The sequence below is a fragment of the Accipiter gentilis genome, chromosome 7, assembly GCF_929443795.1.
Source record: "Accipiter gentilis chromosome 7, bAccGen1.1, whole genome shotgun sequence".
Taxonomy (NCBI): Eukaryota; Metazoa; Chordata; class Aves; order Accipitriformes; family Accipitridae; genus Astur; species Astur gentilis.
Genome location: NC_064886.1, coordinates 20940924 through 20956514, shown reverse-complemented (window position 1 = coordinate 20956514; position 15591 = coordinate 20940924). Strand labels below are relative to the sequence as shown.

Below are 15591 nucleotides of genomic sequence, written 5' to 3'. Positions count from 1 at the left end.
TCCACACTAGAGGCTTCTTCAATTCTAAATATTTATTTCTTGAGAGTGCAAAGGTTTATGGCTTGCTTGCTTTATTTCAGGACAGTATTTTATAATGCTTTAATTAGCTTAGCACTTTTAAATGGCAGTTACTTCTTGTAAATCTAAAGCTTTTCTGCAGAAAGATATATAAATAGAATGTATTCAGGTAAAATATTTCAAAAGGATTTACAGTAAGAGTTTACATTTCTGGAGGGAAAGTTTCATCGATGCATTAAATTATAATGAATTATCCTCTTAAAAGTTTCATAAACATTCCTGTGTGGCAGTATTTACTTTCTTCAAAGAATAAGTTATCTATAAGGAGAGCAGGATAAAGATCTGTTAAGTTTTAAAGGCAAGGAGAAGAGTTGCAAACTTAACTTGTATTACTACTAAATTATAATCTCCCAGTTGGCATCATACACATTCAGATTCAAGCCTGGCATGAAAGTAATCAGAAAACTGATGAGCATTATTCTACAGAATACTTATTCTGATCATAGTCTTTTCTTGGAATAACCAGTAATTTATCCATAGAAATCTTATTTCAGTTTTCTTAAGATTCTCTTAAGGTACAGTTTTAAAATTACTTCCATGCATATTCTTCTCCATATATTTCACCCTGACACCACCTGTAATCCTTTGGGGGGTCCTGAACCTATAAGGCATCAAAATCAACTCAGATCATTATGGTGATACTTACCTGCAACAACTTTACTAAAAAACCAAAAAACTCCACCACCATCACCATGAACTAATACTACTCATTACCTACAAATTTATAATATCATGAAACCCTACTGTAGCGAAGGTTGCAATATAAATTTTCTTATATCTCAGTAGTGTCAAATGGTAAGTCCCATATATGAAAGATTAAGTTTCACTTCTATATTTAAGGAATCAAGGACTTTCAGAATTCTGAAATTTGGGAAGAATTAGAGGCACATAAACCCAATTAAGTTTGACGTCACCTTTTTGAGTATCAGAATTTACAAAATTTGCAGGAGCTTTTTACAAGGCCTGCATTAAGCAGCTTCAAAGATAATGGAAAGCAGACACATCCAGAGAAGTTAAGATAATGTTGCTAAAAATTTCATAGCAAAGTTTATTCTTAAAAGAGGTTATAGACAGAAGAGTATTTACATTTATCAAGAAAAATCTAAGATTAAAGATTTAATAATAATTTGGAAATAGGAGGAAGTCTTAGTATTTCAGTATCAGAAAAAGCATTTGAGCATACAATTTTCCACATTGCTTGTTTATTATTTAAATATATAATTGCTTTTGTTATTCTTTTGAGAAAAAAATAAAATAGGATTATTGCCCTCTGTAGCTATGGAACTTAAAAGTTAGTACTCCCTCTCAGGTATTGTAATGAGAAATATAATTTAAAAGATCAATTTTTAAGTTTGAATCTTGCATATTCCTGAATTTTATTTTCTACATATAACATTGCACCAGTGCACAGAATAAGAGATAAAGGAAAAATTATAAGAATTGACTGTATAATAAAAGATTTATTTATTTACCATAAAACTACTTCCAACTTTAGAACAGAATATTATACTAAAACCTGGTTTTATCACTTCAGTGGGATCCTTCCATTTACATGATTTTACCTTTGCAGATTTTTCTTAGTGTTAGACACTTCAGCAAAACCGCTCAAAGTAGATTTACCATCTGCATTTTGCTTAATACAGTAAGCTATTTTTAATGGGAATCTCATGAATGACTTTATAGGACAGTTTTATATTCAACAGTGAGGCATTCACTAGGCTTCATTAATAGAAATTGATGGAAGTTATGAAAAAACATTAAGGGTATTGTGCTAACCATACTCACAGACTGGAGACTTGGCCTCCCACCTGTCCACCCCCTCCACCCCACTTCAGTTTTTCCTAAGCAGCTAACAATTCAACAGGTACTCAGTGGAAGAATGCCCTTTCAAAGATTCAGGAGATTGAAAAAGAATACCAGTTACGAATTATCACGTACGAAGCTAATGTACTTTCTTCCCACCAGCATCCACATATAATTCATCAAGACACACCACCAGCTGCCTAATCACAATGCACTTACAATCAGAAGAATATTCTGCTTGTGATGTCTGTACAGCTGCCCCATCTGTTGACTGTGGTGTAGACGAGTTATTATCTGATTGTGCTTTGCGCACCAGTGCTGCAAGAGGATGATCAGGGTCTACTACCTTTAAAGGCTGAAAAAATTTTGAGAATAGAAAAAGAGATTAAAATTTAAAGTATGTATTCAAAGCATGATAGTGTCAATCTAATTTGGAAAGTAAATTTATCTAAGTTAATAGACATCAATAATATTGTCCAAACACTGAAGTTACTGTTTTTGTAGGTCTCACATCAGAACCAACTTCATTTTTGAAAATCAGGGGAAAACAAAACAAAACAAAAAACACTTTACATTTAATGTGAACAGAAATCCATGGCATTAAAAAAAAAGTGGGTATTACTCTTACTCATTTACTGCCAAGGCTGGGATAAGACACAGAACCTGACTTGTCTAAATATCAGTCAGCACCACTGCAATTCCTCTGAAAACCTCAAGTATGTACAACCATCTGTCATTCCTATTATTATTCCATCACTGATCAAACTCAGAAAATAAAAATAACTAAAACATCCAGCAAAATTTACATTAAATGAGTAGTACATTCTGCTGAAATATTATTTGCTGAAACTATTACTTCATGTCAACATTTTATCTACTAAAATCTAAAAAGAAAACATTCCCTCAGCTTATATACAGAAGGCATTAAATATCTTAATCTTTTCAGCTTCAATACAGCTTCTGTGCGATAAATCCTTGAGTGATGCCCTCAATACCAGAGGGCATCAAAAATAGAAATATAATTCCTTCCAGATGGAAAAATAACAATTTACATACTAGAGAAAAGGTAATTTGGAAGTTTACCAAAACAGACTTAAATTACTAAGACAAAGTCTAGGGGAAAAAAAAATTAAAAAAATAATCTTTGTTAACAGAAGATCTTAACACCTGCATATTAGAATTTTTATTCCCATGAATCAGATGTTTTACATGATAGAAAGTAATTTTAGTAGGGTCAAGTACCTTCATGAGCTCTTCAAGCCTACTGCACTTTTTAGATGCAAAGAGACTCGGATGCAGATAATTTCCATCATCATCATCGTCGTCATCATCTTCCTCCTCAGATTTGACTCTCGAGTCTAAATAAAAGCAATGTCTGAATTTTATTTGGGTTTCCTATGGATTTGTATTGGGAAAGAAAGATGGTACAGGACAAGCATGCATTCTTAAGAAACTACCGTTTTCATAAATTTGCTGAAAAGCATAGATACAAGAAGATATTGCTGGCCATCAATAAAACTAAAACCTAAGTGCACAGACCAACATTCCATTGGACTAAAGCTATACAAGTGTTTCAAAAAGCTCCAAGATCATAGCAGCTCTTGTACGTGAAAGTTTCCCAAAACCATCTTTTCTTTTAAAAATGTTCTCCAATTTAAGCAAAATTTTGAATCATCACATCAATCTCAGCTGCAGGATAACAGCACTACCATTGCAGTGCACCAAAAAGATGTGGCTATTTTACCAAAAAAGACCAGTGGATGTTTCAATGATTCACATCCTGAAGCCATCCATTTGACAGGCAGGCAACAACTTACGTTTTTTCTCATCCGCTTTATTTTCAGAAGGAGCAGCGTATCGTCCCTCTTTCATAGCCTTCTGAATGAATTTGTAGTAGGGATTGAGGTAGTGATCAAATCGTAAGAAGTCAAACTGGGAGTTGCGTGCTTGCTTGGCTTTTAGCATAATCTCAAATTGTGCTCCCTGCTTGCAGACAAAGTTTGCAGTTCGTTCTATAATCGCATGCATTTTTGCTGTTGGTGGCTGTGGGAGTAAAATAACATATATTTTTATTTTCATAAGCAGCTTATAAAGTGTGTTAGAACTCCAGAGGGAATTAGAAAGAGCAGTAGTTCCCTGCCCCTGTTCTCAGCTTTCTCTAGCAACCAAGTTTCATAATCACTTCCAACTAGCGAAAGCACATCAGCACTAAAAAAAACCCCCAGTCCCAATCTTCCCTAGCTGCTCATTCATTTCCTTTTGCAAGATCCTCTCCTTCCATCAGCACAACTATTTTTGCCATTGCACACCAAACTGAAGAGAGGAACAAATCCTGGTTGAGTTCGATTTAGCAGGAAAGTTATTTTAAGCCAAGTACCCTCCATAGCCGTATAGACACTTCTCCTGTAACAAGACAGGAGACAGATGTGTTTCCTGACACAGCAGTGCCAACTTAGAGTGGCCCTACCTTACAATACCACAAGGTGCTCTAAGGGTCAACATGTATGGTCTTCCTCCCAACAGCTGTCCTTTATTCTGTTACCACTGAATGTGCAAATATTGTTCCCTAACTATAAAAGCTCGTTACTGTGCACTTCCTTGGAAGGAACATGTTGCATCTTAAGATCAACATAAGAATTGCAATTCCTATGTGCTGTCACACTCCCATAAAGAGTCACTGAACACTTTAGCAATAAAAGAAAAAAGAAAATTAATAAAGTTAAGCAGCATCCAGGCATTTTCACTCCTGAAATCCCATCTAAGGAACACTGCCATATCAAAACCAAGAAGTGAAAAGAACAAGAATGAATGAACTTCACCATTCACTGTCTTTAATTTCATCCTCAGATAGCTCTGCTTTGTCTTGTGCTCGATAAACTGTAGAAACACATACTCTGTGTGCTATAAAGATTGAAGCGTCACATTAATGACTCGTTTCAGCTTTGCATTTTTATTGGTCTAGATACAGAAGTATGTTGCAAACCTCAAAATCTTTTTCGGAAGATTGGAAGCACATGAGACAGTGCTCTGTTTAGGAAAAAAAGTCTGACTGTGATCAAACAGCACATTTTTAGAAATTATTTTCAGCTGATTGGTTTCTTTAATAGAACAACATGTTCAATATGGAAAACAATGAGTTTCAAGTTTACTTGTCCCTCTGAAACACTACCAAAGATTATTTTAATTACAGGCAATGAAGTTCTCAACAAACTGATAAGAGTTTGTGCATTGCCATTTTCACTATTTAATCATACATTAAGTTTCTCTATTTCTGCAGTTCTTGGGCAGAAATACAAAATACACTTAAGGCCAAAAGATTCATAAACAAAGTTACAAATCTTTTTTGAGCTTCCTTGCTGATTTGCATCTGAAATTACTATCTGGTCTTGAATTTCAAACTAATAGCACTATAAGCACAGAAAAACAGGCACTATGAATATTAATATACTTTTAATTGACTTCTAAGATTACTAACACCACTGATCTACAAAACTTTAGAAACTTTACAAAGTGAAAAACATTCAATGGCAGAGATGCAGATATCATAGTTTGCTATTACATTTAATAAAACCACTAAACTTCTAAACTGAGAACTGCTAAAACTTCTGAAAGTAAGAGTACTTGCCAGAGTAGAGAAAAAAAGTTCTGAAAAATACTCCAATGACATAAGTGCTATCATCTAGTCAAGATATTCTGTTCCATTCTTTAATTAGTATTGCAATTAAAAGGTTTTCATGAGTGAGTTTCCCTTACTGCAAGTTAAGCAACTATCCTCCAATCTTCAGTAAGCCTGGAAAATAATTTTAAGTCTTATGTTGCCCCTCAATATTCTCATCTGGAAAAAACAAAGCAATTTTCAATCTTTCCTCATAAGTTTAACTGGTAATTTCCTCTTACGGCCCACTTCCGCAGCAGTCAGGCACTTCTTAAAATGCAATGGTCAAGAACAGTCATCTTTGCCCATAACCCTGACCTCAACAGTTTTCAGCAGTGGAAGACCTCCTGCATCCTTGACACAACTCTTCTATTTTAAGTTCCAGAATGACATTACTGCTGCAGTTGGATTTGCCACACACTCAACATTCAACAGCTCACTACAGCCTCTGGATATTTTTTTGCAGTAGTGCTGCCTAACTACTTCATTTAACATTTGCACTTTGGATTGCTCTGTATTACAGGAACTATTTTATATGTCTTTATTGAACTGCACCTTGCAGATTGTGAACAGTCTCCAAGTCAGCTAGCTGAATCTCAAATTTTATGTTACTTCCAAGCACTATAGTTACCTCCCCAAAATGATTCAAGGTTTACAAAAGTTCTCCCCCCACCATGACCATCAACAAGTGCCATGTCTTTTAACTTGAATGTTAATAAGCAGTAAACTCAGGGGAGACTGAGAACACCACTCTGTCATTTCCACAAATCAGCTATGTATCTATACACCTTTTCCAATCACTTGTGGATTAACATAATGGCAATGGAATTTATGATGTATTTCTCTCTCTCTTTTTTTAAAATGGGAGCAGGGTAGAGTGAGAAGTATTTTTTAAACATGCCTGTAAAACCCCACCAGTAATCCACCAGGCTTCTATCCTTCACAGCAACTGAACTAAAAAATACAGAATAAATATATTCAGTGGTAAAACTGAATGACTTGACTAGAACAACAAAAACAACAACAACAACTACTCAACGCTTACAAAAAAAGATTCTCACAATTCCCAATCCAAGGACAAATATACATTGTTTTCAGAGTTGCTGTCTAGACATTTGGGGGTTTTTAAAAATTAAAACCAAATATGCCCACATTTGCTTTCTGTTCATTTGAATATACTAGAGTTCAACAGCTGACTGAGAAATTAATTCAGTAAGCTCGACACTGCATTCTGCAACTTACATGTAAAATACATCTTAAGTTTCAGAACAAAATTCAAGCAAAGCAAATATCTAAAACAGCAAACATCTTTCACCAGCAGTTAGTTTTTGGAAACAGTATCCAAATGCTAAATAAGCAGCTTCTCTCTGACAACTCAACTATCTTATTCTAAGACTAAAGTATAACTCACAATTTAAAGGCAATAACATATAAAAAATATCCCCTGAGCTCAGAAGTAGGTTTGTAAGCACTTCACTAACAAAATGTATTATAAGATTGTAAAGAAAAGTAGAGGAAGTAAAATTAGAACAAGTAAAGTTGCATATTACATTTCTTAAATAGCTGCTATTTCATACAAAAACCAGAACACAATAAAAATTTTCAATTAAAAGCTAATGAAGTAGAGAAACATTCTTACACAAATACCCTGTGTTCACTGTTAGTTATTCTAACAGAGTGCTATGAATCTTTACTGGCCAAGCTTATCAAGTTGAAAAGATAGCCCAAATATAAATTAACACTGTCATGACCACAGTATAGGAGAAAGAATATTATCTGACTTCCTAGTATCCTTTATGAAACTTGAAATAAATTGAAAATCCTCATGGTTACAACTGTACTCAAGTAGGCAACCCTTCAGCTCCCTTCAGGAAAAACAGAGAAGTTGCAATTAAGTTTACAGTTTACTATGTAGCAAATCCTGGTAACACCACATGAAGGAAAGAGCTTCTATATGCTAATGATTTGAAGTTATTTCAGAATTTGCTAGAAATAAACTATTGCTTTTCTCCTTGAATAGGCTAGTCTTAAACACAGCCTTTATATTTGATCACTTCCTACCCCCTTCAGATTGGGACTCAATTAAAAAGAATCCAGAAAAAAAATCTTGAACAGAAGCAATCTTTTGGTTTAATGGTCCTTTACATTTGGAATGCCAACCTTGACACCTCAGTAAGTATCCATTCCAAGAACTGCCTTTTTTCTGCATTATTTAAAATAATATCACAAGTGATAGTAAAGGCACTTAGCATAAGCACTGCAATAATTTCAGTGTGAAAAAGATTCAAGAGAGATGACAGAACTCAAGAAAGAACATTTGAAATTAAGCTACTATTCTGGAATAATTTAAAATGTACCACACTAAAGTTAATGGAAAAAAAAAAAGTCAGTAAAGCACCATAAACTCCTTGAAAATTGACAGAAATGTAGGTTGCGTTAAATGTACACACATACCAGTTCCACATCAGAAGGTACATTCAGTCCCGGAGGGGCAACAAAAGGTTCTTCATTTTCTTCTACATTTTCTGTTTGAGCTGCTTCTACAAGAAATGACAGAATAAAATACTATAGGACAAAACATGTCAAAGTACCCAAATGTTAACAAAAAATTATTGAAATAAAGTACATCTAAAAGGATGTGCAATCAAGGAATTTATCAAATGAAACTATAACCAGCATTTGCACTGAAGACATTTAAATATGTTTCCTCTCCCAGGTATTATGTGTAGTTTATTTAAGATTGCATAAATTATGTCTTAACAGAGGTATTAGGAAGAGCAAAACCCTACAAAACTTAGCCCTGACTACAGCGCTGAAGACAAGTGTCAAATCAAACAGAAAACATTCATTTTCATGAATATGACTTGTTGTTTTTACAAGAAAACCCATTCAAAATTAAGAGGAACCATTTGCAATGCACTGAGTGAATCCTTTCCTAACAATGATTAAAATATTACAGATATCCAATACCTTAAAGCTGTTAAGACCCATACATCTGGTCTATCTGAATTCAGTTCCCTGTTAATCAACCATTTCAGCCTATGCAAACAAAACAAAAGTTTTGTAAGCTTCCTAACCCTAATGAAAGTTGTACGGGAATGCAATAGGGAGGCTAAATCCACTGTCATCACCTACAGAGATAAACCTGTAGTTGCCTTAATAATTGATTAAAATAAGTGTTGCCATTCATCTGTGAGTTCAGTCTAAAGTTGGTATGGTTCTTTTTATATCAAGTTTAACATATCCAAATATTTAGCGGATTCATCACATAACTACTCATCTAAAATAGTTATTCTTTTATAAAGGCCAATTTGTATTACATTCTGTTATTTGGTATACCAGAAATGTTCCTCTGAAAATGTTTTGCTTTACAAATTTTTATAATTGAAGTGGAAAGTTTACTTTCTAAAGTAACTTTTAGTATTATCTATTCTACCAGCTTTACGAGAAAACGTATTCCAGTTTTATCCTAATAAATTAGCACAAACTGCATGAAAACCTGACTATGGGAACTATGGACACAGACAGCAGAACAGCCTAATCATGCGTGAGATGTCATAGCAATTACTGCATACAAGCTCTTACCAATGCAAGAAAGAGAGTTAACTTTTACGTTGCTGTCAGGCGGGTGGTTTTTTTTTTTTTTTACATGAACTCAAATACTTTAACTCCACAAAGGCACACAGAAATTTTAGCATCAAGGAAAAGGAGGAAGAAGCAGCAGACAAAGCAGAATAGGACTGTTTCTTTTGGCAGCAGCTCCAGCTAACACTTGAATTGTTCACAGAACTCCATCCTGTAATTCACATTACTGTTACCTGCATCTTCCAATACTGGATTTTACTCTACTATGATTTATAAAAAAGGAATGTTAAGAATTTATAGTCCTGTATTATTGGAAATTGTTACCATATAGCAATCTATTATAAGTCTGTATAGCTCAACTACAGCAAAACATAATACCGATGTTTCTATCTCACTTCTGCCCCAAGTACTTTTTCCACAAGTACTATCAAGTGTTACTAGAAAATGCCCCTTTGTTATCCATCATTACTAAAAATTTTCTAGAAGATAAAGAGTTTGGTAAGAAAGCTCACAACTGAGACAATGTTCCAATGACCCACTATGAGGACCTCTACTTATCATCAGCAGCACTGAGAATTCTCATATTACGCTGCAAGATTTTGTAATAGCTTAGCATGACGCTTCCATGATGCAACAAATATTAATTAACTAAATATTAACTTGTTGGAAGACTGGGTAGTTATATCTCTCTTTGCCCATGACAAAGTCATCACATTTTAGCATTATTCCTAAAAAAATATGACTTCATTAAGGCTGAAATACATTATTCTAGGTATCATTCTAGGAAAGAAAAATAAAGTGGAGCAACCCAGACACAACTTGAACTCACAACAGCTCTCTTACCAAATGAAACTGGGTTTTTTTATTGATTCCTTATACACTTAATCAAAGGTAGATTCTGTAACATTATAGCACATTTTCATGCAGTTTTATAAATGCCTCCTACAATACACATACCATATAAAGTTCAGCAGATTCCCTTTTTAGCAACCAACAGAGAGAGATCATTCACCCTTTTAAGCTTTATGCAGTAGAAAAAGATAGGAGAACCAAACTACAAACATGTTTTCCTCTATCACTTCCAACTTTTCAGTAGGCTTATCCCTATCCCAGATCCACACAACATGAAAAACACCCCTATGACAAGAAACACTCAAAAACTGTATGTAAAGAGAACTTAGAAACTATTTGGTTATGGAATCTAGCAGACAAATGGGAATAAAACAAATGAAATAAACCCCAGAAAAGACAACGCAATTCACCATCAGTACTGAAGAGTACAGGAGAAACCTTTGGTAGAATGCAAGCAGCATGGACACTGCCCTGAAACAACCTGTCACACACAGCAGCAAAAAACATAGAATCATTTAGGTTGGAAAAAATGTTTAAGATTATCAACTGTCAACCCAACACCACCATGCCCACTACACTAAACCATGTCCTGAAAAACACTAAAGCTTTAGCACCTAAAATGATCCTGCATTGTAGCACAGACCTTGGTAAAAAAAGCACATCTCGTATCACGGTAACCCACCAGTATGTAGTTAAACAACCCAATTGTTAATAATCCTAACTTTATTAAACATAATTCAATAACACTTGAAAGCTTCCTTAAGACTTCATGTTAAAAATGCAAAGTTATCATAATTAAAGATGGGAACACGAGAACCTAAATTCTGCATTTTTTAAGATAGAGAGGGGCATACTATGTTGAAGACAGACTCATCTATAATAATTAAGTTGACAAAATCTAAACTTAAACCCCATATATTCTCATTAATTACTGTTCTGTCTATATTTGTAATTAGCTTTTCCTTCTTGACCAAGAAACATAGTGTTAACAGACAGCCATGTGATGAATTACTAATTTTTTCTGAATAAGAATCTACAAGACAGCAGAATCAGATTTCCTATCCTGACTACTGTAGTGTTGACTGTGCCACAGAAGGAAAACATTTAAGCACATCAGGAGTGAAGCCTGCAAAAACTCAGTAATGCAGTTCCATAAAGACTTTGCTAAAATGCTTTGAGATTTTTTACTTGTGTTATAATGAAACACACATTTTCAACCTTCAACTGCAAGTGAGAGACACAGAAGTTCTATGTTCTTCCTCTCAATTAACCCTTGCTATTTTTACCCCTTACCTCTTTGTTTTGCAGGCTGATGCTCCTCCTCCTCAGTGGGTTCTGAAGGGTCATAATAATCACTGCCATAACGGAATCCCACTGCATTATAGGTACCATCCTCTGCCAAAGCTTCACTCAGCCTTTTATATTCCTCCTCTTGAACAAAAATGCAATTAGCAATTATTAGAACATATTTAAAAGCTAATTTCTTAAAAAAAATAGTATTTCTTAATTTAGTTTTTAAATGAGAAGTTTTTACCTAATCATTTTAGCTTTCATTAAAAACTGAACAGAAAAACACAGCATGTACATATGCTGACCATTTATATCTTCCTGAAGAGATAAAGGCTGTGGGTTAAAACATTCTAATATAAATTATGCATATAAAAGCACAGAATTTCATTTATTCAACACTAAAAATGTAGCAGAATGTGTTTATTTTGGTTTTTTGGGGGTCTGAAATCCCAGTCTGCCCTCAGAATCTGGGCAATTTCTGTGTGGATCTATATTTAAACTATCCTGAGGTCCTCTCACATACGCAAACGATTCCCGTTTTTCGAATCCACTGGGTACTGTCAAGATAACATCAGAAAAAGAGAGTATAAAATTAGGAGTAAATTTAATTTCATAATTATTTATTTAAACGTGTGCTAAACTCAGGAAGTTTCCTTGAGCAATACCTTGCCTCGCCTCCTCCTCAAGCAAGTCCGTATGCAAGGCTAAATACCTCTCTTCATCACAGAGGGCTTCTATTCTAGCTTCCTCTTCAGACAACTGATAATCTCTGTTCCACGTGGAATACTCAGCATCATATTCAGAAAGGTCATGTAGGTGACCACGCCCATCATACCTGCAAGACGAAACAGCTGGTCAATGCAAAAAACTTAGGGCTTGGGTTTATGTGACTACTTAAATACTTACCCATTAAAAATGAAAAAAAAAACACCAAACTTATACGTTAAAGCATATTTCCTTTTAGAAGTTACGTTTAATTTTGCTAATCATTTGTCACCAACTATCGAAAATTTGTTTAATAGTCTAAATTCCTCTCAAAGAAACTAATAAATTATTACAATTAAAGGCAAAGGTATCCTTTAATAGTTTAAGTGGGATCCATTTCCTTAACAGCTCTTACCGTACGTGCTTCAACCAACCAATCAATGTCACTTGCAAAATACGTTTTTCTGGAAAGTCAAATAGCTTACATTCACACAAACCCGAATACATAAATACCTATCCGTAAGAACCAAACGGTCGAAATTTCCTCGCTTCTTTCTGCTAGTCCCGAACTCTCAGGAGATATCTTCACCATAGAAACTTGCGTCCATTGGAGGTAAAATCATGGCTAGGCTCGGCCCCTAGCCATTTGGCTGAGGAAATAAGTTCTGGGTTATGTGATAGAGAGACACACATACATAGGAACAGTAACATATACATGCAATTTAAGGAGGTTCACCGTAAAAACGGCAAAGATCAATGACGTACAGTTCCCTTCTAAGCAGAAATAATTTTATTTGCAGGAAAAGCACTGCATTGGGATAATGTTTAGGCATCAGTAAGAGAAACTGATTGAAAAGTAAAGTGACAGTAAACTCGACTCCGCTGAGGTGTCTTCCCACACACAACTCTTGACTTGTGCCAACTTGCTAGACCAAAAACAAAGAAAGTAAATATTCTTATAGCAAAAAGTTAATGAAACACGTAGGTCTGGTTAATCAAGCTCTGTCCACAGGCAAACTTCAACCCGTGTCTTCTCATAGCAATGTGCTTTTCTCAAAATGGTGAAAATGAAGACTTCCTGCTGCTGGAGATAAAAAGAATCTAAGCTTCCAAAGGAGTTTATAAGATTAGTAATTGCAAGCTACCTTAACTTACAAATGTATGATATTTAGATTTTTTCGGTATTGTATGTACATACATGCACATACTTAGTTTTTGCTCCCAACAATTTCTGTAACGCCTGTAAATTGGGTTACTGTTGCACAGGACCACAAAAATGGCCTCTACCTACTAATGAAATCCGTCACAAAAGTGATCTGGGTTAGAAGTGTGCATCATAACACTTCTATTCTCAAGTAAGAAAGAAATTAAACGTAGCTACAAACATCTATGGTTGTTTTTTTGTGTCTTCGTGTTTATTCTAATTTAGCAACTTAATTTCAATCATAAAAATCATTAATGGCATAAACCCCAAAACAGTGCAAGGGCATTTCTTTTTTCTCCAGTCTTACAGAAGGAAATGGAAAGACCTTCCCTTACTGATATTTTTCCAAGCCAAATACAGTTGTTAAATCAAAACAAAAAAAATCATGTATAGCACCAAAGCAATGATGAAATTGAGGGAACAAATATCTATAGTATGTCATGTGATCCTTTTCAAACCAAAATCTTTCCATCTTTCCCACTGAGGTTTTCAGGTCAGCCACAACTCTTAAACTGTACTTTTAGTGCTCCACTCAAATATACCCAACCTGACCTCCCACTTTCCCTCTCTCCATGAAAATATTCAGAAAATTCATTCTGAATGAAATTTATTTCTAAATCCCTGTGCTGCTGAAGAGACCAGAAGAAACATTAAAACGGTTTCTGTTACTCTCTCTGGCCATGAACCTGTACCTACTGCAAACCAACCAAAAAAAGCCACCCCTGCCATAAAATTTGAAAAGCAAGCACCCAAAATCAATGCCATTCTGCCTAATACAGTGAATCACGGCAAAGGAAAAAGTAATTAGGCCAAGAATTGCTTTTGGGGTATCCCACCAAAAGCCTGCAGCCAGATTACGTAGAAGAAATAAGAAAGCCCCATTTCCCCTAAGGTGGATAAATACCTTTCCACCCCTCACACTGCACCCTTCTCGCTTAGAGAACATATAAAGTGTCTAATAATGCAATAAGGCTCCCTTGGTTTCCAAGTGAGAAAAGATGATGTTTGTGGTTTGCACTGAAAAGGAACAGATCGCTCCCACTCTCCACTCCACCCTGTAAACCCTACCTTAACAAGTGGAGCAGAAAGACCCAACGCACACTGCCTGTCAGAAGGAGGGGGACCTCCCAACACTGCCAGAGCGGGGAACCCCAAGTTCCCGCTGCCGGGGGGGTGGGGGGGGCGGCCCTGCAGAGTTACAAAAGCAGCACTCGAAGCACTCTACCAGGACGAGCTGCCCTCCAACTCTGCCAGTGAAGAAGATCCCCGCACGTCTGCCAGAGTGAGCCCTTTTGTTCATCCCCCGCCCTCACTTGCCCACAGCATAAGGGGAGGAACAGAAAGAGGCTATAACAGGAGATCTCGCAGCAGAGTCTGGGGGTTGTGTTACACCGACCTATCGATCATGATCTTGGGGTCTCCCATCCAAGGAATAAGGTGTCGCCCCTGCTCCTGGTACTGAGCCTTCTCATCATCTCGAAACAGCTTGCAGGCATAGCCGAACACCAGCAGCTCCACACGGCTATTCCCACCTCCACCTCCTCCTCCACCTCCTCCGGGGGGCCCGGGGACCGCTCCCCCGCCTGACAACAACATTAGGGGCGGCGGGCCTGCTTCTTCTGCAGTCCGTCGAGAACCTCCGACCCCTCCGTACATCACCAGGGGATGCAGCGAGGAGGAGGAAACTCGCAGTAACAACGACTGTCCGAGAAGCGAGTCCCCCAGAAGGCCGGGCCCGCACTAAACTCCCCAGCTCCAGAGCACCACAGTCGCCATCACCCGAAACAAAATGGCGACCCTTCCGCTTCCGCTGGCAGAGCAGAGCCTAGGCTGGCTTCCGGCAGCAGGCAGATTCGCGGTGGGTTTTGGCAGCCCCAGCGGGAGACCGAAGGCAAACGCGGCGCGGCGAGGGGAGGCCCGGCGCCACTGGCGGAGCGACGCGGCGTCTGGCGACAACGGCGGGTTGCCAGGCGGGAGCTGTGACGCCGCGGGCGTGACGAAAGTGCGGAACCGAACGAGGGGGCGGGGCGGCCCGGCCCCTGTGAGGCGCTCGGCGTGGCTGAGGGGGGGCTGCCCGCCACCTGCCGCGGCGGGGTGGGGGTTTGGGCGGTTTCGTGGCGCATCTCAGCCGAAAGGCGTACACAGAGTTTAAAAAGAGAACGAGGGCGGTGGGGGAGGCTCCGAGCGGGGCAGGGAGCCGTGTCTCCCGGTGTCTCTGTCGCCCTGCTGAGGAGCCCCGGCCGGGGACCGGCGGCGGGGGAGGTCGTGGGCGAGTTGGGCAGCGGCGGAGCCGAAGCCAAAGAAACGGAGAGACTGAGGGTTACGGGGCTGGGCAGAGTGAACGTGTCTCGCAAGGAGAGTTGTGGGAAGGTGTAGCAGAAAGCGGCGATTCGCCTCAGGCTTCTTCGCTTGGGAAGCG

At 37.5% G+C, this 15591-nt stretch overlaps 1 protein-coding gene across 6 annotated transcripts in view; it reads right to left on the bottom strand.

The window, feature by feature from the left end:
- The window catches only part of SFSWAP (splicing factor SWAP), a 49558-nt gene extending 34441 nt beyond the window's left edge, over positions 1-15117 (bottom strand). For 3 of the 6 annotated variants that reach the window (XM_049804954.1, XM_049804955.1, XM_049804959.1), the window contains exons 1-7: positions 14569-15117; positions 11929-12098; positions 11267-11404; positions 7991-8076; positions 3699-3924; positions 3124-3239; positions 2101-2236 (exon numbers count right to left, since the gene is read on the bottom strand). In XM_049804954.1, coding sequence (XP_049660911.1) covers positions 2101-2236; positions 3124-3239; positions 3699-3924; positions 7991-8076; positions 11267-11404; positions 11929-12098; positions 14569-14828 — 1132 coding nt within the window. In that variant the 5' untranslated portion in view covers positions 14829-15117. Of the gene's footprint in view, positions 1-2100; positions 2237-3123; positions 3240-3698; positions 3925-7990; positions 8077-11266; positions 11405-11928 lie in introns of all 6 variants that reach the window. The other 3 variants (XM_049804956.1, XM_049804957.1, XM_049804958.1) reach the window with 3 other exon arrangements.
- Positions 15118-15591: the final 474 nt, after the last annotated feature.